General features: G+C 46.2%; 1 protein-coding gene across 1 annotated transcript in view; it reads left to right on the top strand.

The window, feature by feature from the left end:
• The window catches only part of LOC140725786 (organic solute transporter subunit alpha-like), a 146,165-nt gene that overhangs the window by 17,635 nt on the left and 101,163 nt on the right, over nucleotides 1–27,367 (top strand). Inside the window, exons 2-3 of the mRNA XM_073041698.1 lie at nucleotides 3,942–4,033; nucleotides 27,010–27,164. Of these exons, the coding sequence (XP_072897799.1) occupies nucleotides 3,942–4,033; nucleotides 27,010–27,164 (247 nt within the window). The remainder of the gene's footprint in view (nucleotides 1–3,941; nucleotides 4,034–27,009; nucleotides 27,165–27,367) is intronic.

Genomic DNA, 27,367 nt, shown 5'->3' with positions numbered 1-27,367 from the left:
GTTTGAACCATGTATGATCTGGGTTGTACTTCTTCAAGTACTGTAGCTTTCGTAATTCCTTCCACTTCCATTTGTAATGAAATACAAATCTTCTTTTCTTCATCTAATTCATTTATTAACTGTGTAGTTTCTTTTTTATGCTGAGACTTCATCATTTCAATAAAACTTCTCAATTCCGTTACTTGAGCTTTCACTTCTTCAATTGGATCCTGATCCTTGTTACACCTTGGCTTCAGGTCAGTATTGTACTGTACCAGCAAGTCTGGCCTCTGTCCTCCTGCAGAGGTGAGATTGTGCTGGAATGCATGGCCCATTGATGCATGTCTGTTACTTCCAGAGAATAAAATTGCAACTCCTGGTTTTGGTGACAATGCTTTCTCAGATGCTGGTAACAAAGGGATGGGTCTGGGAGCTTTCTTTATGACTTCTAGCTGTTCCATTCTGTCATGTTCTGTTCTCTCTTGCCCTTTCATCAATTCACTGTATTCTGACTCTGTGTCACTGTCCAGGACTAAGACTCTTTTCACTAAATTCAGTCTCTCACAGGCAGATAAATCCAGTACTGACTGTACATTCTTTGGCACTACCACAAATGAAAGTGTGTGCTCACTATTTTTGTGTGATACTTTTGCCACACATGTTCCTTTAACTGGAAAGTCTGCACCTGAATACCCAATCACCTTTATGTTTACCTGATGTAACTTTGGTCTTGGATTAAACTCAGATTCTACAAGATTGTGCTCCAGTATCCAGTTTAAACAGAATATTGTTTTGGTTCACTTGCAATGGCGTAGTCCAGTCATTCTTACTTTGTTTTCACAAAGCACATCGATATAAAACTCCTCACGTTCATTTTCAAACACCGCATTTACTTGTTTTATTGTCTTTCTACTTCTGCAACAGCGTGAAAAATGATTACTCTTACCGCAATCGTTGCACACTTTCCGATACGCTGGACACTTTTTTGGTCAGTACTGCCACGCACAGCGATCACAAAATTTTTTTCTTTCAGATGACGTCAGTTTCGTTGTCGCTTCATTATTTTTTCCAATATGTTCGCGCTTTACAGCGTCTACGCAGTTCTCAATAAAAAGCTCTTTTGCCTGTGACATCACAGTTTCCAAAGCTTTGCACAGCCTCAAAGCTTTTTCCAGGTCGATGTCTTTCTCTCAGACCGTTATCCAAAATGCTACAAATAATTCCGTCTTTAATGAAAGAGTCTGTAAGCTCAGCAAACTTGCAAGATTTACTGTGGTGTCTCAACTCCGTAACAAATTCATCAATCGCTTGAACAGGTCTCTGCCGACATTTGAAAAACTTGTACCGTTCATATGTCACATTACGCTTCGGTATACAAAATGTGTCAAATATGTCCATTATCGCTTTGAAATTTAAATTCTCTCCACTCTCAAAAGTAAGATGGTTATAGACCTCAATTGCAACGTCACCTATTACGTGGAGTAGAATTGCAACTTTAGTTTTTTCCGATTATTCGTCTGATCCTATCGCCGATAATAAATTTCAAAACGCTGTTTAAATCCTTTCCAGTTTTCAGCTACGTTTCCAGTCAGCTGAAGCGTCGATGGGGGTTGCAAACCTTCCATTTTTAAAACTGTTAGCACAACAAAAAAGTTTGCGCTTTTTTATTATTATCTTCGCTTCTCCCACGTTAGCGAAACGTATTATTCTTCCAGACCAACTTCTGACACCATGTTGTCTTCCTTATACGTACTGTGGGTTACTAAGAACAAACCATATTCAGGAAGAATTAAAATTTTATTTACAACAGCAACAAAACTACACGTGTCTTGCAACTTCTCAACATTTCTAGATCTTTCACTCATTTCTGCGCATGCTCAGAACTCTGTCCAATCACGTTCTGACACGTGATATCACCACAAGAGGGATAGGACGCTCAAAGCTGCCACGCAGGTTGACTCTGTAGTTAAGAAGGCATACGGTGCATTGGCCTTCATCAATCGTGGGATTGAGTTTACGAGCCGAGAGGTAATGTTGCAGCCAAGTGAGGGCCCTGGTCAGACCTCACTTGGAGTACTGTGCTCAATTCTGGTTGCCTCACTACAGGAAGGATGTGGAAGCCATAGAAAGGGCACAGAGGAGATTTACAAAGGTGTTGCCTGGATTGGGGAGCATGCCTTATGAGAATAGGTTGAGTGAACTTGGCCTTTTCTCCTTGGAGCGACAGAGTCATGAGAGGTGACCTGATAGTGTATAAGATAATGATATGCATTGATCATGTGGATAGTCAGAGGCTTTTTCCCAGGGCTGAAATGGCTAGCACGAGAGGGCACAGTTTTAAGGTGCTTGGAAGTAGGTACAGAGGAGATGTCAGGGGTAAGTTTTTTTTACACAGAGGGTAGTGAGTGTGTGGAATGGGCTGCTGGCGACGGTGATGGAGGTGGAAACGATAGGGTCTTTTAAGAGACTCCTGGATGGATACATGGAGCTTAGAAAAATAGAGGGCTATGGGTAACCCTAGGCAATTTCTAAGGTAAGTACATGTTGGGCCGAAGGGCCTGTATTGTGCTGTAGGTTTTCTGTGCGTTGCTCCACCAACCCGAGTTTGGCCTCATGTTGGAATGGGAATGGGAAATGGGTGGCCTCTGGGGGATCCAGACTTTTGCAGTGGAGAGAGAGAAGTCGTGCTCAGAAACATTGAGGATTGGGACTCAAAGCCATGAAGATGAGGATAATTATCTGGGAAAGAGTGAGGACAGATTCACATCCTGTGATCATTGTGGGTGCCATATGAATGCAATCCCTTCCTGAGCCAATCGAACACCATCGAACATATGGATGGGCATTGAAGGCTGCCAGACTGAATCATATTAACCTTCAAAGTTGTAAGTTGAAAGTTCAGAGGAAAATTAGGAACATCTATGCCACCAAATATTACCCTGAAATGTATTTTCTTTCAAGCATTTACAGTAGAACAAATAAGTGCAATGGAATCAATGAAAACTTCACACAAGTAAAGGCTGGCAGACTCTGCAAATACAAAAAGAAACAAGCAATAATAATTAAAAGTAAGTAAATGAATAAGAGAACATGAGATGTAGAGTCCTTGAAAGTGAGTTCATCATTTGTAGAGTCAGTTCAGTTTTGAGGTGAGTGAAGTCATCCATACTTCTTCAAGAGCCTGATGGTTGAGGGGTAATAACTGTTCCTGAACCTGGTGGTGTGGGACCTGATGATTGCGGGGTAATAACTGTTCCTGAACCTGGTGGTGTGGGACCTGATGGTTGAGGGGTAATAACTGTTCCTGAACCTGGTGGTGTGGGACCTGATGGTTGAGGGGTAATAACTGTTCCTGAACCTGGTGGTGTGGGACCTGATGGTTGAGGGGTAATAACTGTTCCTGAACCTGGTGGTGTGGGATCTGATGGTTGAGGGGTAATAACTGTTCCTGAACCTGGTGGTGTGGGACCTGATGGTTGAGGGGTAATAACTGTTCCTGAACCTGGTGGTGTGGGACCTGATGGTTGAGGGGTAATAACTGTTCCTGAACCTGGTGGTGTGGGACCTGATGGTTGAGGGGTAATAACTGTTCCTGAACCTGGTGGTGTGGGACCTGATGGTTGAGGGGTAATAACTGTTCCTGAACCTGGTGGTGTGGAACCTGATGGTTGAGGGGTAATAACTGTTCCTGAACCTGGTGGTGTGGGACCTGATGGTTGAGGGGTAATAACTGTTCCTGAACCTGGTGGTGTGGGACCTGATGGTTGAGGGGTAATAACTGTTCCTGAACCTGGTGTTGTGGGACCTGAGGGACCTGTATGTCCTGATCGAAGGTAGTAGTGAGAAGAGAGCGTGGTCTGGATGGTAACAGCTAGAAAACAGCATGGCTTGGATGGTGACTTAGCAGGGATGTGGAAAAGCAAATTATGATCTGAAAATGGTATCTGTTCTTTACTTTGCAGGCTTCCTCCAAACATCCTGGAGCTGATCGAGAAGTTCAATGTGTCTGAGGCTTGCTTCTTGCCTCCTCCAAGATCCCTCAAGCTCATAATGGGTAAGTCAGTGTGTCCCTCCATTCTGAGTCTGTGCCCTCTGGTCCTAGACTCCCCTACTATTGGAAACATCCTCTCCACATCCAGTCCATCAAGGTCGTTCAATATTTGGTATTTCAATGAGATCCCTCCTCATTCTTCTAAACTCGACTGACTACAATCCCAGAACCTCATACATTAACCCTTTCATTCCTGGGATCATTCTCGTGAACCTCCTCTGGACCCTGTCCAATGCCTGCACATCCTTTCTTGGATAAGCGGCCCAATCTGCCAACAATCTAAGGCTCCTGAACACCTCTATCACATTTGCCTCCAGCACATTATTCATTTTTCTAAGAGACGTCTGACCTGCTAGTTCCTCCAGCACTTTATGTGTGTTGCAGTATCTGTACAATATGCTGTTTATTCTCTCTTCTCCCTTCTCCCATTGGGCAGAGACACAAAAGCCTGAAAGCACGTACCACCAGGCTCAGGGACAGCTTCCGCCCCACAGTACAGAATGGTCCCCAGTACCATAAATCAGACACTTGACTCTGCAACCTGCCTCATTATGACCTTCCACGTTACTCTCCACCACACTGCACTTCTCTGGTAGCTGTTACTCCTTGTTCTGCATTCTGTTATTGTTTTCCCTTGTTCAGTCTCAGTTCTCTGTGTAATGATCTGGTCGGTATGAACAGAGTGCAAGACAAGATTTTCACTGTATCTCAGTACATGTGACAATAATAACCCAATACCAATATTCCACAACTCTGTGTGAAAAACTTTTCCTGTATGTCATCTCTGAAAGTTCCCCCATCATCTTAAGCCTCTTCTATCCATGTACTTATCCAAAGGGATTTCAAATGTTCCCGATGTTGACTGATCCTTTTGCCCAGTACCAGTTCCTGCACCAACTTATCATTCCTTATTAACTAATAATCTATCAGTTTTTTTCCTAAACACACTCAAAGTTCAAAGTACGTTTATTATCAAATGTATACTTTATACAAGCTTGAGATTTGTCTCCTTACAGACAGCCACAAAACAAAGAAACCCAATAGACCCCTTTAAGAACTAAAGAAAACCGCCAAACACCCAACGTGCAGAGAGAGAAAAACAAATTGTGCAAACAATGGAAGTAAGCAAGTAGCATTCGGAACAGAAGTTCACAAAGCTGAATCCACAGCCATTCAGAAGCCCGTTAGACGCAGGCTGGAGCCATAGTTCAGTGCAGAGACGGGTAAATCTCGTGGAGTGGCAATGTGAACGGGCCCGTCCCTCAGCTCCTGCCCCGACACCCTGATCTTTTCAATCTGGCCCGGCGTTTAAATTGTCCAGCCCTCTGGTCATTCTTGGAATGGGCCTGAATCAGAATCAGGTTTACTACCTCTGACATACGTCATCAAATCTGTTGTTTTATGGCAACATCACAGTGCAAGACATAAAAATTATCGTAAATCACAATAATATACATATTACAAATTAGCAAGGTGCTGTTCATGGGATCATGGACCATTCAGAAATCCGATGCTGGAGGGAAGAAACTGTTGTAAAACACTGAGTGTGTGTCCTCAGGCTCCTGTACCCCCTCCCTGATGGCAGAGGGGAAGAAGCTGTTCCTGAATCGCTGAGTGTGTGTCTTCAGACTCCTGTTCCCCCTCCCTGATGGCAGCAAGGAGAAGAAGCTGTTCCTGAATCGCTGAGTGTGTGTCTTCAGGCTCCTGTACCTCCTCCCCGATGGCAGAGGGGAAGAGGGCATGTCCTGGGTAATGGGGGCCCTAAGTGATGGACACTACCTTTTTGAGGCCCCTCCGTTTGAACATGTCCTGGATGGTGGGGAGGAGAGAGCCCATGATGGAACTGGCTGAGTTTCCAACCCTCTGTAGCTTTTTCCGATCCTGTGCGGTGGCCGCCTTCCATGGCAGATGGTGATGTAACCTTTTAGAATGCTCTTCATGGTACACCTGCAGAAATTTTTCTTTGGTGACATACCAAATCTCCTCAGATTTTTAATGAAATATAGCTGCTGTTGTGCCTTCTTTGTAATTGCCTTAATACGTTGGGCCCAGGGTAGATCTTCAGAGATGTTGACGCTCAGGAACTTGAAACTGCTCCCCCTTTCCACTCGATCCCTCGATGAGGACTGGTGTGTGTCCCCTTGGCTTCCCCTTTCTGAAATCCACAATCAATTCCTCGGTTTTACTGAAGTTGATTACAAGGCTGTTGCTGTGACATTGCTCACACAGCCAATCTCTCTCACTCCTGTACGGTTCCTCGTCACCATCCGAGATTCTGCCAACAACAGATATGTCATGGGTATCGAGAGAGTAGAGCAGTGGGCTAAGCACACATTCTTGGGGTGCGCCCGTGTGAGGAGGTGTTATTTCTGATCCGCACTGACTGGTTTCCCAGTGAGGAAGTGAGGGATCTAGTTGCAGAGGGAGGCACAGGTTTTGGAGCTTGTTGATTAGTGACAAGATGGAATCCATGTTTGTTGAAGTGTGAAAGAAATATAATAGGGGAGCAGGTCAGACGGTATATGAGTCTGTGAGTTGAGCAGATCAGACTTTATATGAGTCCGTGACCTTTGTCAGAATTGTTAACACCACTGGTTGTGAGGTGGCTGCTATCCATTGTACTGGGGAGAGATTCTCTGTTCCTCTCCCCAGACGTGGGTGTGGGAAGATCCTTTGAGAGAGTACCACTCCCCTAGTGGTGAGACATCTCCTTCAGTACCTCACTACAGCTGGCCTAGAGAGCTTGTGCTCATTTCTCCGGAGTGAGACCTGCTTCAGTGTCCAGTGACATAGGTTCAACTCTCACCCCTGCATGTAAGGAGTTTGTACATTCTGCCCATAACCAAGTGGGTTTCCTCCAGGTGCTCCGGTTTCCTACCACATTGCAGAGATGTAGAGGTTAGGGCCAGGGTTAGTAAGCTGTGGGCATGCTATGTTGATTCCAGACTTCCCCGAGGACTGTCACCTTTTCATGGTGGAGAGGCCGTCCTGAGGTCCCGAGAGCAAAGCTGTCCCAAGCTTAGCTCCTGGTGGGGTCACTCACAAGACCACATGACAAAGGAGCAGAAGTAGGCCATTCAGCCCATCGAGTCTGCTCTGCCACTCCACCATGAGCTGAACTATTTTCCCATCTAGTTCCAATTTCCAGCTTTTTCCCCATATCCCTTGATACCCTGACTAATTAGATACCTATCAATCTCCTCCTTAAACACCCTCAATGATTGGGCCTCCACAGCTGATAAAGTAGTGGTGGTTGGGGGTGTAGAGGGGTGGGTTAGTGTGTGGAGGTGTTGATCAGCCTCACTGCTTGGGGAAAGTAACTGTTTTTAGACAATAGACAATAGGTGCAGAAGTAGACCATTCGGCCCTTCGAGCCTGCACCACCATTTTGAGATCATGGCTGATCAACTACTATCAATACCCGGTTCCTGCCTTGTCCCCATATCCCTTGATTCCCCTATCCATAAGATACCTATCAAGCTCCTTCTTGAAAGCATCCAGAGAATTGGCCTCCACTACCTTCCGAGACAGTGCTTTCCAGACCCCCACAACTCTCTGGGAGAAGAAGTTTTTCCTTAACTCTGTCCTAAATGACCTACCCCTTATTCTCAAACCATGCCCTCTGGTACTGGACTCTCCCAGCATCTGGAACATATTTCCTGCCTCTATCTTGTCCAATCCCTTAATAATCTTATATGTACCACTATTGAAAAAAATTCAAGAAGATCTTGATAAATGGATGGTATTACCAATAACATTAGTAGGTAGAGTAAACACCATAAAAATGAATATATTCCCTAGATTACAATACTTATTTCAATCACTACCAATACAATTACCCCAGAAGTTTTTTCAAGAGCTGAATAAATATGTGAGGAAGTTTCTTTGGAAAGGTAAGATGTCAAGAATATCGTTGGAAAAATTGACATGGAAATTTGAGCTAGGAGGGTTACAACTTCCAAATTTTAAGAATTATTATAAAGCAAATCAACTTAGATTTATTGCATCTTTTTTTGAGAAAGATAAACTGGCATGGATTAGAATAGAACCAGATAAAATAGGAGAAAACACACCAGTAGACTTTATATATAAATGGGAATCTAAATGGATACGGGAAAAGAAAGAATCTCCTATATTAAAACATTTGATTGATTTATGGAATAAGATAAATGTTGACAATGAGACAAAGAAATCCTTATTAGCAAAGAGATCTTTAATTCAAAATAGACTTATTCCTTTTACAATGGATAATCAACTTTTATATAATTGGTTTCAAAAAGGGATTAGATATATAGGAGATTGTTTTGAAGGAGGTATATTAATGTCATTCGATCAATTAAAGAATAAATATAAAGTATCAAACAATACTCTTTTTTGTTACTTTCAACTAAGGGCTTATTTAAGAGAAAAGTTAGGTCAAACAATGTTATTACCGAAATCCAATGAAATAGAACCTTTAATTCAAAAAGGAAAGATTAAAACATTTATCTCTTGTATGTATAATTTGATTCAAAAACAGGCAATTAAACAAGGAGTCCATAAGTCAAGACAAAAATGGGAAAGTGATTTGAATATTAAAATTGAAGAAAAAAATTGGTCAAGACTATGTCTTGAGAGTATGACAAATACAATAAACGTCTGATTAAGATTAACCATATAACCATATAACCATATAACAATCACAGCACGGAAACAGGCCATTCCGGCCCTCCTAGTCCGTGCCGAACTCTTAATCTCACCTAGTCCCACCTACCCGCACTCAGCCCATAACCCTCCACTCCTTTCCTATCCATATACCTATCCAATTTTACCTTAAATGACACAACTGAACTGGCCTCTACTACTTCTACAGGAAGCTCATTCCACACAGCTATCACTCTCTGAGTAAAGAAATACCCCCTCGTGTTTCCCTTAAACTTTTGCCCCCTAACTCTCAAATCATGTCCTCTCGTTTGAATCTCCCCTACTCTCAATGGAAACAGCCTATTCACGTCAACTCTATCTATCCCTCTCAACATTTTAAATACCTCGATCAAATCCCCCCTCAACCTTCTACGCTCCAATGAATAGAGACCTAACTTGTTCAACCTTTCTCTGTAACTTAAGTGCTGAAACCCAGGTAACATCCTAGTAAATCGTCTCTGCACTCTCTCTAATTTATTGATATCTTTCCTATAATTCGGTGACCAGAACTGTACACAATATTCCAAATTTGGCCTTACCAATGCCTTGTACAATTTTAACATTACATCCCAACTTCTGTACTCAATGCTCTGATTTATAAAGGCCAGCGTTCCAAAAGCCTTCTTCACCACCCTATCTACATGAGACTCCACCTTCAGGGAACTATGCACTGTTATTCCTAGATCTCTCTGTTCCACTGCATTCCTCAATGCCCTACCATTTACCCTGTATGTTCTATTTGGATTATTCCTGCCAAAATGTAGAACCTCACACTTCTCAGCATTAAACTCCATCTGCCAACGTTCAGCCCATTCTTCTAACCGGCATAAATCTCCCTGCAAGCTTTGAAAACCCACCTCATTATCCACAACACCTCCTACCTTAGTATCATCGGCATACTTACTAATCCAATTTACCACCCCATCATCCAGATCATTTATGTATATTACAAACAACATTGGGCCCAAAACAGATCCCTGAGGCACCCCGCTAGTCACCGGCCTCCATCCCGATAAACAATTATCCACCACTACTCTCTGGCATCTCCCATCTAGCCACTGTTGAATCCATTTTATTACTCCAGCATTAATACCTAACGACTGAACCTTCTTAACTAACCTTCCATGTGGAACTTTGTCAAAGGCCTTGCTGAAGTCCATATAGACTACATCCACTGCCTTACCCTCGTCAACATTCCTCGTAACTACTTCAAAAAATTCAATAAGGTTTGTCAAACATGACCTTCCACGCACAAATCCATGCTGGCTACTCCTAATCAGATCCTGTCTATCCAGATAATTATAAATACTATCTCTAAGAATACTTTCCATTAATTTACCCACCACTGATGTCAAACTGACAGGTCTATAATTGCCAGGCTTACTTCTAGAACCCTTTTTAAACAATGGAACCACATGAGCAATACGCCAATCCTCCGGCACAATCCCTGTTTCTAATGACATCTGAAAGATCTCCGTCAGAGCTCCTGCTATCTCTACACAAACTTCCCTCAAGGTCCTGGGGAATATCCGGTCAGGACCCGGAGATTTATCCACTTTTAAATTTCTTAAAAGCGCCAGTACTTCCACCTCTTTAATTGTCATAGGTTCCATAACTTCCTTACTTGTTTCCCACACCTTACACCATTCAATATCCTTCTCCTTAGTGAATACCGAAGAGAAGAAATCGTTCAAAATCTCTCCCATCTCCCTCGGCTCCACACATAGCTGACCACCCTGATTCTCTAAGGGACCAATTTTATCCCTCACTATCCTCTTGCTTTTAATATAACTGTAGAAGCCTTTCGGATTTACTTCCACCTTATTTGCCAAACCAAACTCGTAACTTCTTTTAGCTTTTCTAATCTCTTTCTTAAGTTTCCTTTTACATTCTTTATATTCCTCGAGCAATTCCTTTACTCCATGCTGCCTGTATCTATTGTAGACATCCCTCTTTTTTCAAACCAAGTTTCTAATATCCCTTGAAAACCATGGCGCTTTCAAACCTTTAACCTTTCCTTTCAACCGAACAGGAACATAAAGATTCTGTACCCTCATAATTTCACCCTTAAATGACCTCCATTTCTCTATTACATCCTTCCCATAAAACAACTTGACCCATTCCACTCTCTCTAAATCCCTGCGCATCTCCTCAAAGTTAGCCTTTCTCCAATCAAAAATCTCAACTCTAGGTCCAGTCCTGTCCTTCTCCATAATTACATTGAAGCTAATGCTATTGTGATCACTGGACCCGAAGTGCTCCCCAACACATACATCTGTCAGCTGACCTATCGCATTCCCTAACAGGAGATCCAACACTGCCCCATCTCTAGTCGGTACTTCTATGTATTGTTGCAAAAAGCTATCCTGCACACATTTCACAAACTCTAAACCATCCAGCCCTTTTACAGAATGAGCTTCCCAATCTATGTGTGGAAAATTAAAATCTCCCACAATCACCACCTTGTGTTTACTACAAATATCTGCTATCTCCTTACACATTTGCTCTTCCAACTCACGCTCCCCATTAGGTGGCCTATAATACACTCCTATCAGTGTTACTACACCTTTCCCATTCCTCAATTCCACCCAAATAGTCTCCCTAGAGGAGCTCTGTAATCTATCCTTCCAAAGCACCGCCATAAGATTAGTGCAATACAATTTTTTACATCAACTATATATTACACCACCAAAAATAAATAAATTAAACCCAAATTTATCTGATCAGTGTTTCCGATGTAACCAAGAAATTGGTACTTTTTTACATTCTACTTGGTCTTGTTCTAAAATTCAACCTTTTTGGACAAATTTAAGAGTTTTATTGGAACAAATTATTGGAATACAACTTCCACATAATCCAATATTACTTTTACTAGGTGATATTGATGGGATAAAACCGATATCCAAATTGAATAAATATCAGAAAGAATTTATAAAAATTGCATTGGCAGTAGCCAAAAAAGCTATTGCAGTTACTTGGAAATCGGATACATATTTAAGTATAGATCGTTGGAAGAAAGAAATTTATGGCTGTATTCCACTTGAAAAAATTACTTATAATTTAAGAGATAAATATGAAACATTTTTGAAAATTTGGCGCCCTTATTTACAAAAGATAAGATTAAATATATAGGTGCTCCGAAGATGAAATAATTGGTTACTTGGGGAAAGAAATAAATATATATACTAAAGTTATTATGAACTCCATGGAGCATGTGGGGATCTTCCAACAACCAGGCACTCTTTCTTTCTTTTTTTTTCTTTCTTTCTTTCTTCTTTTTTTCAATAGGGATGTTAGGGGGGAGGGGTTAAGGGGAGGGGGGATGGGTAACACATATTTTCTTTTTCACACACTTTTATTCTGTAACTATTTGAAAACACAATAAAAAAAAGTTTAAAAAAATAATCTTATATGTTTCAATCAGATCCCCTCTCAATCTCCTTAATTCCAGCGTGTACAAGCCCAATCTCTCTAACCTCTCTGCGTAAGACAGTCCAGACATCCCAGGAATTAACCTCGTAAATCTACGCTGCACTTCCTCTACAGCCAGGATGTCCTTCCTTAACCCTGGAGACCAAAACTGTACACAATACTCCAGGTGTGGTCTCACCAGGGCTCTGTACAAATGCAAGAGGATTTCCTTGCTCTTGTACTCAATTCCCTTTGTAATAAAGGCCAACATTCCATTAGCCTTCTTCACTGCCTGCTGCACTTGCTCATTCACCTTCAGTGACTGATGAACAAGGACTCCTAGATCTCTTTAATGTATTTCTCCCTTACCTAACTCTACACCATTCAAATAATAATCTGCCTTCCTGTTCTTACTCCCAAAGTGGATAACCTCACACTTATTCACATTAAATGTCATCTGCCAAGTATCTGCCCACTCACCCAGCCTATCCAATGTTAGAATTCTCCTAACATCCTCATCACATGTCACACTGCCACCCAGCTTAGTATCATCAGCAAATTTGCTGATGTTATTTTCTATGCCTTCATCTAAATCGTTAACGTAAATGGTAAACAGCTGTGGTCCCAATACCGAGCCCTGTGGCACCCCACTAGTCACCACCTGCCATTCCGAGAAACACCCATTCACCGCTACCCTTTGCTTTCTATCTGCCAACCAGTTTTCTATCCATGTCAATGTCTTCCCCCCGATGCCCTGAGCTTTGATTTTACCCACCAATCTGCTATGTGGGACCTTATCAAATGCCTTCTGAAAATCGAGGTACACTACATCCACTGGTTCTCCTTTGTCTAACTTCCTGGTTACATCCTCGAAAAACTCCAACAGATTAGTCAAGCATTATTTACCCTTGGTAAATCCATGCTGGCTCGGCCCAATCCTATCACTGCTATCTTGATATGCCACTATTTCATCTTTAATAATGGACTCCAGCATCTTCCCCACCACCAATGTCAGGCTGACAGGTCGATAGTTCTCTGTTTTCTCCCTCCCTCCTTTCTTAAAAAGTGGGATAACATTAGCCATTTTCCAATCCTCAGGAACTGATCCTGAATCTAAGGAACATTGGAAAATGATTACCAATGCATCCGCAATTTCCAGGGCCACCTCCTTTAGTACCCTAGGATGCAGACCATCTGGACCTGGGGATTTGTCAGCCTTCAGTCCCATCAGTCTTCTCATCACCGTTTCCTTCCTAATGTCAATCTGTTTCATTTCCTCTGTTACCCTATGTCCTTGGCCCATCCATACATCTGGGAAATTGCTTGTGTCTTCCTTAGTGAAAACAGATCTAAAGTACTCATTAAATACTTCTGCCATTTCTCTGTTTCCCATAACAATTTCACCCAATTCATTCTTCAAAGGCCCAACATTGTTCTTAACTATCTTCTTTCTCTTCACATACCTAAAAAAGCTTTTGCTATCTTCCTTTATATTCCTGGCTAGCTTGTGTTCGTACCTCATTTTCTCTCCCTGTATTGTCTTTTTAGTTAAGTTCTGTTGTTCCTTAAAAACTTCCCAATCATCTGTCCTCCCACTCATCTTAGCTCTGTCATACTTCCTTTTTTTTAATGCTATGCAATCTCTGACTTCCTTTGTCAACCACTGTGGCCCCTTTCCCCCCTTTGAATTCTTCCTTCTCTGGGGATGACCTGATTTTGCACCTTGTGCATTTTTCCTAAGAATACCTGCCATTGCTGTTCCACTGTCTTTTCTGCTAGGATATCCATCCAGTCAACTTTGGCCAGCTCCTCCCTCATGGCTCCATAGTTTCCCCTGTTCAACTGCAACACTGACACCTCCGAGCTGCCCTTATCCTTCTCAAATTGCAGATAAAAACTTATCATATTATGATCACTACCTCCTAATGGTTCCTTTACTGCAAGATCACTTATCAAATCCTGTTCATTACATAACACTAAATCCAGAATAGTCTTGTCCCTGGTTGGCTCTCGTACAAGCTGTTCCAAGAATGCATCCCGTAGGCACTCTACAAACTCCCTATCCTGGGGTCCAGCACCAACCTGATTCTCCCAGTTCACCTGCATGTTGAAATCCCCCATAACTACTGCGACATTACCTTTGCCACATGCCAATTTTAACTCCCTATTCAACTTGCACCCAATATCCATGCTACTGTTTGGTGGCCTGTAGACAACATCCATTAGGGTCTTTTTGCCCTTACTGTTCCTCAATTCTATCCACACAGACTCCACTTCTCCTGATCCTATGTCCCCCCTTGCAAAGGACTGTATCTCATTCCTCACCAACAGGGCCACCCCACCCCCTCTGCCCACATTTCTGTCCCTACGATAGCATGTATACCCTTGAACATTCATTTCCCAGGTCTGATCTCCCTGCAGCCATGTCTCCGTTATCCCAACAACATCATTTTTGAGTCTGGTGGTCCTGGTGTGGACGCTACGTAGCCTCCTCCCTGATGGGAGTGGGATAAGCAGTCCATGAGCAGGGTGGGTGAGATCATTCATGATGTTACTGGTCCTTTTCCAGCTCCTTTCGGTATGTATGTCCCTGATGGTGGGTATGTGTTGGCCAGTTGTGACGACCCATTGTGGAGCTTCCTGACCACTGCAGGGCCGTTTCTGTACCATGTACTCGTGCATGTGACAATATGCACAACTTGTCTGCACAATTTGCGGACTATTTATATTTTAATCCATAATCATTTGTTTTTGGTTCCGTAAGATTGTCACAGCCAGGAGAGGTAGTGGGGACAAGTTCCCACTGCCTCTGAAATGCTCCCAATGGTGTGCACCTCAACTAGCCTCTGACAACCAAGACCAGCTCCTGGCCTTCACGTGTGGTTTAGCCACTAAGCCCGGCAGAACCATTTCTACTGACAGGAGAAGGGGCAAAGGCAGGTTACTGGCACCTTCAAACCAGTCACTTTGGGCAGATGAGGATCGTCAGCCATGATCTAGAAGGAAAAGCCTGAACTCAAATCTGCACTGTACCCACTCCTGGGGATGTCCGAGGGAAAGATGCAGGGTGGGAGGCTCGATGTTGAGTTCAACGCTGACTGGGAATTCCTGTGCCACCACTGTTGCCACACTCCGTTGGTTGCCGCCATTTCTTCGGGATCATCAGCTGTGTGGAGGGGGAGACTGCTACCTGGGCAACAGCTCGCTCTCCATATCGTACAGGCCTGGCTTGTGTATCGAACATAGACAGCTGGGCCTTAACCGCCAAGGTCAACCCGACCAACAGAGCGAATTCCTGCAAATACTAAGTTTTATTTATTTGCACAGCACTCTTACCACAATAACAAATTAGACATCATATAAACATTTATAATAAACCTGATTCTAAAGTTGACCTGCGACTCAGGGCAAAGCATTGCTCTCTCTGACACACAGTAATGGGTAGTTTTATTTCCACACTGCCTTCCACTTACCATGTCCTTTCGCTCTGACACACTTCCACGTTTTATATGCAACGCACACAAAATGCTGGGGGATCTCAGCAGGTCTGGCAGCATCCAGGGCAAAAAGTACAGTCAGCGTTTCAAGCTGAACCCCTTCGGCAGGACTGGTCCAGCCTGAAACATCAACTCTTCACTGTTTTCCATAGATACTGCCTGGCCTCCAGCATTTTGTGTGGGTTGCTCGGATTTCCAGCATCTGCAGATTTTCTCTTGTCCATGTTCTATATTCTCCAGATGAATGGGGAAAAGGCTCTTCAGCCCATAAGTCCCTAATGTCTCTCAGAGAAATCCTGCCTCCATTAATTTTCCCTGTCACATCCCACCCCCTCATCCACAGACCGATGGGGAATCCATGGGGTCACAGGGAGAACGTACAAACTCCACAAACAGACAATGCTGGAGGAGGGAATCGAACCCGGGACCCTGGTAATGTGAGCCAGCGTTTCCACCCGCTATGACACCCTATCAGACCTGAATTCCCCTTCCCCTTCCTGTGTACGGTAGCCCTGATCTGACCATGGGAACTCTTCCCCTTCCTGCTCCCACCATGGGAACTCTTCCCCTTCCTGATCTGACCATGCGAACTCTTCCCCTTCATGATCTCACCATGGGAACTCTTCCCCTTCCTGCTCCCACCATGGGAACTCTTCCCCTTCCTGATCTCACCATGGGAACTCTTCCCCTTCCTGATCTGACCATGGGAACTCTTCCCCTTCCTGATCTCACCATGGGAACTCTTCCCCTCCCTGATCTGACCATGGGAACTCCTCCCCTTCCTGCTCTCACCATGGGAACTCTTCCCCTTCCTGATCTGACCATGGGAACCTTCCCCTTCCTGCTCTCACCATGGGAACTCTTCCCCTTCCTGATCTGACCATGGGAACTCTTCCCCTTCCTGATCTGACCATGGGAACTCTTCCCCTTCCTGCTCTCACCATGGGAACTCTTCCCCTTCCTGATCTGACCATGGGAACTCTTCCCCTTCCTGATCTGACCATGGGAACTCTTCCCCTTCCTGGTCTGACCATGGGAACTCTTCCCCTTCCTGCTCTCACCATGGGAACTCTTCCCCTTCCTGCTCTCACCATGGGAACTCTTCCCCTTCCTGCTCCCACCATGGGAACTCTTCCCCTTCCTGGTCTGACCACGGGAATTCTTCCCCTTCCTGCTCTCACCATGGGAACTCTTCCCCTTCCTGGTCTGACCATGGGAACTCTTCCCCTTCCTGCTCTCACCATGGGAACTCTTCCCCTTCCAGATCTGACCATGGGAACTCTTCCCCTTCCTGCTCTCACCTTGGGAACTCTTCCCCTTCCTGATCTCACCATGGGAACTCTTCCCCTTCCTGCTCTCACCATGGGAACACTTCCCCTTCCTGATCTCACCATGGGAACTCTTCCCCTTCCTGATCTCACCATGGGAACTCTTCCCCTTCCTGCTCTCACCATGGGAACTCTTCCCCTTCCTGATCTCACCATGGGAACTGTTCCCCTTCCTGCTCCCACCATGGGAACTCTTCCCCTTCCTGCTCCCACCATGGGAACTCTTCCCCTTCCTGGTCTGACCATGGGAACTCTTCCCCTTCCTGATCTCACCATGGGAACTCTTCCCCTTCCTGCTCCCACCAAGGGAACTCTTCCCCTTCCTGATCTGACCATGGGAACTCTCCCCTTTCCTGCTCTCACCATGGGAACTCTTCCCCTTCCTGCTCCCACCATGGGAACTCTTCCCCTTCCTGCTCCCACCAAGGGAACTCTTCCCCTTCCTGATCTGACCATGGGAACTCTCCCCTTTCCTGCTCTCACCATGGGAACTCTTCCCCTTCCTGATCTCACCATGGGAACTCTTCCCCTTCCTGCTCCCACCATGGGAACACTTCCCCTTCCTGATCTGACCATGGGAACTCTTCCCCTTCCTGCTCTCACCATGGGACCTCTTCCCCTTCCTGATCTGACCATGGGAACTCTTCCCCTTCCTGCTCTCACCATGGGAACTCTTCCCCTTCCGGATCTGACCATGGCAACTCTTCCCCTCCCTGATCTGACCATGGGAACTCTTCCCCTTCCTGCTCTCACCATGGGAACTCTTCCCCTTCCTGATCTGACCATGGGAACTCTTCCCCTTCCTGCTCTCACCATGGGAACTCTTCCACTTCCTGCTCTCACCATGGAAACTCTTCCCCTTCCTGATCTCACCATGGGAACTCTTCCCCTTCCTGCTCCCACCATGGGAACTCTTCCCCTTCCTGCTCCCACCATGGGAACTCTTCCCCTTCCTGGTCTGACCATGGGAACTCTTCCCTTTCCTGCTCTAACCATGGGAACTCTTCCCCTTCCTGATCTGACCATGGGAACTCTTCCCCTTCCTGATCTGACCATGGGAACTCTTCCCTTCCTGATCTCACCATGGGAACTCTTCCCCTTCCTGCTCTCACCATGGGACCTCTTCCCCTTCCTGCTCTCACCATGGGAACTCTTCCCCTTCCTGCTCCCACCATGGGAACTCTTCCCCTTCCTGCTCCCACCATGGGAACTCTTCCCCTTCCTGCTCCCACCATGGGAACTCTTCCCCTTCCTGCTCTCACCATGGGAACTCTTCCCCTTCCTGCTCTCACCATGGGAACTCTTCCCCTTCCTGCTCCCACCATGGGAACTCTTCCCCTTCCTGGTCTGACCATGGGAACTCTTCCCCTTCCTGCTCTCACCATGGGAACTCTTCCCCTTCCTGCTCTCACCATGGGAACTCTTCCCCTTCCTGCTCCCACCATGGGAACTCTTCCCCTTCCTGGTCTGACCATGGGAACTCTTCCCCTTCCTGCTCTCACCTTGGGAACTCTTCCCCTTCCTGATCTCACCATGGGAACTCTTCCCCTTCCTGCTCTCACCATGGGAACTCTTCCCCTTCCTGATCTCACCATGGGAACTCTTCCCCTTCCTGATCTCACCATGGGAACTCTTCCCCTTCCTGCTTTCACCATGGGAACTCTTCCCCTTCCTGATCTCACCATGGGAACTCTTCCCCTTCCTGCTCCCACCATGGGAACTCTTCCCCTTCCTGCTCCCACCATGGGAACTCTTCCCCTTCCTGGTCTGACCATGGGAACTCTTCCCCTTCCTGCTCTCACCATGGGAACTCTTCCCCTTCCTGATCTCACCATGGGAACTCTTCCCCTTCCTGCTCCCACCATGGGAACTCTTCCCCTTCCTGCTCCCACCATGGGAACTCTTCCCCTTCCTGATCTGACCATGGGAACTCTTCCCTTTCCTGCTCTCACCATGGGAACTCTTCCCCTTCCTGATCTTACCATGGGAACTCTTCCCCTTCCTGCTCCCACCATGGGAACACTTCCCCTTCCTGATCTGACCATGGGAACTCTTCCCCTTCCTGCTCTCACCATGGGACCTCTTCCCCTTCCTGATCTGACCATGGGAACTCTTCCCCTTCCTGCTCTCACCATGGGAACTCTTCCCCTTCCGGATCTGACCATGGGAACTCTTCCCCTCCCTGATCTGACCATGGGAACTCTTCCCCTTCCTGCTCTCACCATGGGAACTCTTCCCCTTCCTGATCTGACCATGGGAACTCTTCCCCTTCCTGATCTCACCATGGGAACTCTTCCCCTTCCTGCTCTCACCATGGAAACTCTTCCCCTTCCTGATCTCACCATGGGAACTCTTCCCCTTCCTGCTCCCACAATGGGAACTCTTCCCCTTCCTGCTCCCACCATGGGAACTCTTCCCCTTCCTGGTCTGACCATGGGAACTCTTCCCTTTCCTGCTCTCACCATGGGAACTCTTCCCCTTCCTGATCTGACCATGGGAACTCTTCCCCTTCCTGATCTGACCATGGGAACTCTTCCCTTCCTGATCTCACCATGGGAACTCTTCCCCTTCCTGCTCTCACCATGGGACCTCTTCCCCTTCCTGCTCTCACCATGGGAACTCTTCCCCTTCCTGATCTGACCATGGGAACTCTTCCCCTTCCTGATCTCACCATGGGAACTCTTCCCCTTCCTGCTCTCACCATGGGAACTCTTCCCCTTCCTGCTCTCACCATGGGAACTCTTCCCCTTCCTGATCTCACCATGGGAACTCTTCCCCTTCCTGCTCCCACCATGGGAACTCTTCCCCTTCCTGCTCCCACCATGGGAACTCTTCCCCTTCCTGATCTGACCATGGGAACTCTTCCCTTTCCTGCTCTCACCATGGGAACTCTTCCCCTTCCTGATCTCACCATGGGAACTCTTCCCCTTCCTGCTCCCACCATGGGAACACTTCCCCTTCCTGATCTGACCATGGGAACTCTTCCCCTTCCTGCTCTCACCATGGGACCTCTTCCCCTTCCTGATCTGACCATGGGAACTCTTCCCCTTCCTGCTCTCACCATGGGAACTCTTCCCCTTCCTGATCTGACCATGGGAACTCTTCCCCTTCCTGATCTGACCATGGGAACTCTTCCCCTTCCTGCTCTCACCATGGGAACTCTTCCCCTTCCTGATCTGACCATGGGAACTCTTCCCCTTCCTGATCTCACCATGGGAACTCTTCCCCTTCCTGCTCTCACCATGGAAACTCTTCCCCTTCCTGATCTCACCATGGGAACTCTTCCCCTTCCTGCTCCCACCATGGGAACTCTTCCCCTTCCTGCTCCCACCATGGGAACTCTTCCCCTTCCTGGTCTGACCATGGGAACTCTTCCCTTTCCTGCTCTCACCATGGGAACACTTCCCCTTCCTGATCTGACCATGGGAACTCTTCCCCTTCCTGATCTGACCATGGGAACTCTTCCCTTCCTGATCTCACCATGGGAACTCTTCCCCTTCCTGCTCTCACCATGGGACCTCTTCCCCTTCCTGCTCTCACCATGGGAACTCTTCCCCTTCCTGATCTGACCATGGGAACTCTTCCCCTTCCTGATCTCACCATGGGAACTCTTCCCCTTCCTGCTCTCACCATGGGAACTCTTCCCCTTCCTGATCTGACCATGGGAACTCTTCCCCTTCCTGATCTGACCATGGGAACTCTTCCCTTCCTGATCTCACCATGGGAACTCTTCCCCTTCCTGCTCTCACCATGGGACCTCTTCCCCTTCCTGCTCTCACCATGGGAACTCTTCCCCTTCCTGATCTCACCATGGGAACTCTTCCCCTTCCTGCTCCCACCATGGGAACTCTTCCCCTTCCTGCTCCCACCATGGGAACTCTTCCCCTTCCTGATCTGACCATGGGAACTCTTCCCTTTCCTGCTCTCACCATGGGAACTCTTCCCCTTCCTGATCTCACCATGGGAACTCTTCCCCTTCCTGCTCCCACCATGGGAACACTTCCCCTTCCTGATCTGACCATGGGAACTCTTCCCCTTCCTGCTCTCACCATGGGACCTCTTCCCCTTCCTGATCTGACCATGGGAACTCTTCCCCTTCCTGCTCTCACCATGGGAACTCTTCCCCTTCCTGATCTGACCATGGGAACTCTTCCCCTTCCTGATCTGACCATGGGAACTCTTCCCCTTCCTGCTCTCACCATGGGAACTCTTCCCCTTCCTGATCTGACCATGGGAACTCTTCCCCTTCCTGATCTCACCATGGGAACTCTTCCCCTTCCTGCTCTCACCATGGAAACTCTTCCCCTTCCTGATCTCACCATGGGAACTCTTCCCCTTCCTGCTCCCACCATGGGAACTCTTCCCCTTCCTGCTCCCACCATGGGAACTCTTCCCCTTCCTGGTCTGACCATGGGAACTCTTCCCTTTCCTGCTCTCACCATGGGAACACTTCCCCTTCCTGATCTGACCATGGGAACTCTTCCCCTTCCTGATCTGACCATGGGAACTCTTCCCTTCCTGATCTCACCATGGGAACTCTTCCCCTTCCTGCTCTCACCATGGGACCTCTTCCCCTTCCTGCTCTCACCATGGGAACTCTTCCCCTTCCTGATCTGACCATGGGAACTCTTCCCCTTCCTGATCTCACCATGGGAACTCTTCCCCTTCCTGCTCTCACCATGGGAACTCTTCCCCTTCCTGATCTGACCATGGGAACTCTTCCCCTTCCTGCTCCCACCATGGGAACTCTTCCCCTTCCTGCTCTCACCATGGGAACTCTTCCCCTTCCTGATCTCACCATGGGAACTCTTCCCCTTCCTGCTCTCACCATGGGAACTCTTCCCCTTCCTGATCTCACCATGGGACCTCTTCCCCTTCCTTCTCTCACCATGGGAACTCTTCCCCTTCCTGATCTGACCATGGGAACTCTTCCCCTTCCTGATCTCACCATGGGAACTCTTCCCCTTCCTGCTCTCACCATGGGAACTCTTCCCCTTCCTGATCTGACCATGGGAACTCTTCCCCTTCCTGCTCCCACCATGGGAACTCTTCCCCTTCCTGCTCTCACCATGGGAACTCTTCCCCTTCCTGATCTGACCATGGGAACTCTTCCCCTTCCTGATCTGACCATGGGAACTCTTCCCCTTCCTGCTCTCACCATGGGAACTCTTCCCCTTCCTGATCTGACCATGGGAACTCTTCCCCTTCCTGCTCTCACCATGGGAACTCTTCCCCTTCCTGATCTGACCATGGGAACTCTTCCCCTTCCTGCTCCCACCATGGGAACTCTTCCCCTTCCTGCTCTCACCATGGGAAATTCCCCTTCCTGATCTCACCATGGGAACTCTTCCCCTTCCTGCTCTCACCATGGGAACTCTTCCCCTTCCTGCTCCCACCATGGGAACTCTTCCCCTTCCTGATCTGACCACGGGAACTCTTCCCCTTCCTGCTCCCACCATGGGAACTCTTCCCCTTCCTGCTCTCACCATGGGAAATTCCCCTTCCTGATCTCACCATGGGAACTCTTCCCCTTCCTGCTCTCACCATGGGAACTCTTCCCCTTCCTGATCTGACCATGGGAACTCTTCCCCTTCCTGCTCTCACCATGGGAAATTCCCCTTCCTGATCTGACCATGGGAACTCTTCCCCTTCCTGCTCTCACCATGGGAACTCTTCCCCTTCCTGCTCTCACCATGGGAACTCTTCCCCTTCCTGCTCTCACCATGGGAAATTCCCCTTCCTGATCTGACCATGGGAACTCTTCCCCTTCCTGGTCTGGGGAGTCACACTCACCCCTCAACCACACTTCATTTAGCTGTGCAGCCTAGCTCCTTTCACCAAACTGCTCAGAGGTCTCAACAGAGAATCTGCAGAGAATCAATTAGTTGGATACTGATACTGACCAATTGGTCTCCTTGTAGAGGTTCAAATTCCTTATTTGCATAATCAATCACCAACCACAATACAGAGACACAGGTGTTAATAACCAATAGAATCTACGTATTAAAGGCCAATAATACTTCAGAATTGTTACAATAAGTGACCAATAAAGTGTCACCCTGGAATCGTTCTGTTCTGACCTAATCTTGTCTGTGTAAGCCACCTGCTTCCTGTCTCCTGCTCTGTGGGGTCGTCACAACCCTCGCTTGCCTGGGTTAACTGCACACCATCTGTAAACTAAACACACCAAATGCTGGAGGAACTTACCCCCTATCCCTATCCCCCATCACCTACCCCTGTGAGTGGGACAAGTGCTACACCGGCCCATACACCTCTTTCCTCACTACCATTCAGGTCCCCAGGTGAGGCCACGCTTTACCAGAAAGGCTGTTGGTGTCGGTGGCTGAATTTGGTGTTCCCGGTGTGGCGTCCTTCACATCGGTGAGAGCTGGCATTAAATTGAGGGACCACGTCTTCGAGCACCTACACTCCGCGAACGGCAGGCTGCCCCGTGGCCATGCATTTCATTTCCACTTTCCATACCCATTCCGTGGCCAGTCCATGGCCTCCTCTACGGCCACGATGAGGCCACTCTCGGGTTGAAGGGGCAACACTTTATATTCCATCTGGGTAGCCTCCAACCTGATGCATGATCATCAACTTAGCTTATTTCCATTAATTTCTCCCCCCTCCTCCTCCTCATCTCTTTTTCTACGCCCCATTCCAGGTCCCCTCTCAGCTCCTGTACTCCTCACCTGTCCAACACATCCCTCCGATTTCCCTCCTCATTCCCTTTCCTCCACAGTCACCTCCTCTCCTTTCACACTCCTTCTTCTTCAGCTGTACACCTCCTCCACCTATCATCTCCCAGCTTCTAACTTCACCATCCCTTCACTACCTATCCACCCTTCCCCTCACCTGGTCTCACCTATCACCCACCAGCTTGTCCTCCTTCCTCTGCCCCTACCTGTTTCCTCTGGAGTCTCCCCCCTTCCTTTCCAGTCCTGAAGAAGGGTCCCGGCCCAAAACGTCGACTGTCTATTCCCCTCTGTAGATGCTGCCTGGCCAGTATTTTGTGTTACTCTGGATCAGGGGTTCCCAACCTGGGGTGTCCGCACCCCCAGGGGTTGCGAAATGGAATTTCAGGGGGTGTGACAAAGAGTGGCTTGAGTGACTAGTCACAAATCATCACTCAGCCAGCTGCCAGTGTGCCTTGAGAAGTGATAGTAACGTTTGTCCCAAGCACACTCCAGTTTCCTGCTGCCCGAGTCAGCGTTGAGGATTCTCATCAGTGTTACCTGGGAAGTTACACCTCAGAGTTGAGGAGTCTCATCAATGTTAGCTAGAAGGTTACATCTCATAATGCCAAAATCTTTATACATCCCGAATCAACCATCGAGTAACGACTTCGCATTAAATCCAAACCCGCAGACAGTAGGTAAATTACTCAATTATAAAATTTTAAAAAGCCGCATTTTGATAAAAAGCAGCTGAAGTCATTCATTCATATTTGTCTCAATGCATTAAAGAAGTTTTTGAATTTCAAAGGTTTTTTTTCTCTTAAAAGGTTTTTTTCTTGAATCATTGATAATTTTGAATTGTGTTAGTTGAGGAGGTATCATGGTTAGCACTGAGGACTTTGAATAGTGTGATGGGAGTTCATATCTCCGGTAATCATCAGAAATAGGTATGTAAATTCAGTAGAGAGTAGCCTAATAAGTCGCGTCACGTCCCCGTAGCATTTCCACCTGACGATTTATCTTGGCGTAACCGCAGATAATATCGTAATATAATATTCGAAAGCATATTTCTCACAATACTTTGCTATAGGCGTGTCTGGTTGAGTAAAGCGGTCATCCCTGACTTAGTCAGATAGTTTTTCTCATATTAGCTCATATTTTTCTCTTTACCCTTCATTAACCCTTCATCATGTCAAAGAGAGGGAAGTGGAATGATGACTATGTCTGCTTTGGTTTCACTTGCACAACAGGAAATGATGGTTTGCAAAAACCCCAGTGTATTCTTCGTAGCGTTGTGTTTTCCAACTCAAATCTGAAGCCAACCAAGCTTCAAGAGCACTTCAAGAACAAGCATGGCGGAGCTGATATTGATGGACATGATGTTGGGTCATTCAAAATCAAAAGAGCTCGTTTTGATTCACAAGGACCTCTTCCAAAATTAGGTTTTGTTTCTGTTGAAAAACCATTATTTCTTGCTTCATACCAAGTGGCATATAAAGTGGCCAAATCCAAGAAGCCCCATACAATTGCGGAAGATCTCATCAAGCCACATGCACTGGAAATGGCAATTATCCTGGGCAAAGAAGCAAGAAAAAAATTTGAACAGGTGCCCCTATCAAATAATGTCATTCACAACTGAATCAGTGATTTGGGTGAAGATATTTTGGACCAAGTCATCTCAGATGTCAGAGCTAACCCTCTTGAAACCTCTATTCAGTTGGATCAGTCAACTGATGTCTCCAGTTGTAGTCAACTCATCACATTAGTGAGGTATGTCAATGATGGTGCTGTGAAGAAAGATTTCCTGTTTTGTAAAGATCTGAAAACAAACACAACTGCAAAGGATGTGATGCAGCTGGTGAAAGACTTCTTTGCCAAACATGATTTAGATATCAAAGTCATTGGTTCTGTGTGCACTGACAGGGCACCTGCAATGCTTGGAAATAAATCTGGCTTTTCTGCATTGATTGATTCCAGACTTGCAAGTTACCCATTGTTTTCTTCATCGGCATGCTTTGGCATCAAAAACATTGCCTCCAAATTTGAAGAAAGTCCTTGATACTTGTGTGAAGATCATCAACTGGATCAGGGGGTATGCTTTGAACCATCACATCTTCAAATCATTTTGAGAGGATCTGGGAAGTGAGCATTCAGTTTTGCTTTTCCACACAGAAGTCCGTTGGTTGTCATGAGGACAAGCTTTAACCTGCTTATTTGAACTGTGGGAAGAAATCAAAGTTTTTCTGTAGGACCGGGAATGTGATCTGGTTGGGGGAATGTAATCACAGGAATTCACCCAAATGCTGGCTTACTTAGCTGACATTTTCACTCATATGAATGACCTGAGTGTTTCTCTTCAAGGAAAAGGGATAAGCATATTGAAGGCTTGTGAAAAGTTGAATGCCTTCAAAGAAAAGTTACGTCTTTGATGTCGAAGGATGGAAAGAGGCAGTCTCTCAAATTTTCCTTCACTAGAAGAGATGGTTGATGATGCTGGATCCATTACTCCTACTGTGCGTGAAGAAATTGTGGCTCATTTGGAAATGCTGTCAGAATCGTTTGATGGATATTTTGCTGCCGGAGACCTGAAGATTTCAGAAGAATGGATCATGAATCCATATTCCTATAATTTGGAGAAAATGTCAGATGATGAAGAGCTGAAGGAAGATCTTATTGACTTACGGACAAATCGAGCTCTTGAAATGCAATTTGAAATCAAGACTTTGTAGGAGTTTTGGTGTGCAGCACTGGATATGTTCCCAAGACTTGGTGGAAAAGCACTCCATGTCCTCATTCCATTTGCAACAACATACTTGTGTGAATCCGGATTCAGTTCTCTTTTGTCAATCAAGACAAAATCTAGGAATCACCTGAATCCACAGACAGACCTGCGGATCGCAGTCAGCAAGAAAGTTCCACGTTTTGACAAAATCATGAATGAGAAGCAGGAGCAAAGAAGTCATTGAATTTTATGTTCACAGTTGGGATTGATTTTACTGTTTACAATTTTTCTGAATAAATTAGAATCTAATTGCTCAATTTATATTTACATTTTATGCACTGAGTTAAAAGCTTATTTTTTTAAGTTCAGGTTGTTCACCCGCAGTATTGTATGTGGTTCAATTTGTGGTTCAAAAATTAGAAATTAGACTTCTTCATCTTCAAATGTGATATTACTTTTGTCGGGGGTGCAAACATTAATCAAACATTTCCTAGGGGTGTGGGGCATAGAAAAGGTTGGGAACCATTGCTCTGGAGCTTCAGCATCTGCAGAATTTCTTGTGTTTATAATCTGTAAACTACCCTTGTCTGTGTGTTAACTTAACCCGTTCCTTGCCACATCTTCCACAAGTCTTAGTCCTGTTCCTGTCCTTGAACAGAGCTGACCTGGTTGGATATGGGTGTCTTCGGCACGCTGACCTTAATCACCGTCCTCTCCATCCTCATCTACCTGGAGAACGCCTGCTACCTCCTGTCGAAAATCAAGTGCCCCATTAAGAGGAAGACGCTGATGTGGATCAGTGCATCACCAACTGTGAGTCAGCCGCCCATCTCGAACCAACCCTGTCAGTCCTCACTCTCAGTACGGTAACGTAGTGGTTAGCAGAACACAATTACAGCGCCAATTCCTGCCGCTGTCTGTAAGGTGACCGTGTGAATCAGCTGGATCCACCGGTCACCTCCCAGCCTCGGTACCTGTCCTGGGATCTGTGTAGGAACAGAGTAAACGGGTGGTTC

Source organism: Hemitrygon akajei, chromosome 3, assembly GCF_048418815.1.
Source record: "Hemitrygon akajei chromosome 3, sHemAka1.3, whole genome shotgun sequence".
In the NCBI taxonomy this organism is placed as follows: Eukaryota; Metazoa; Chordata; class Chondrichthyes; order Myliobatiformes; family Dasyatidae; genus Hemitrygon; species Hemitrygon akajei.
Note: the sequence above shows the minus strand (reverse complement) of the source record. Positions and strands in the feature narration are given on the sequence as shown.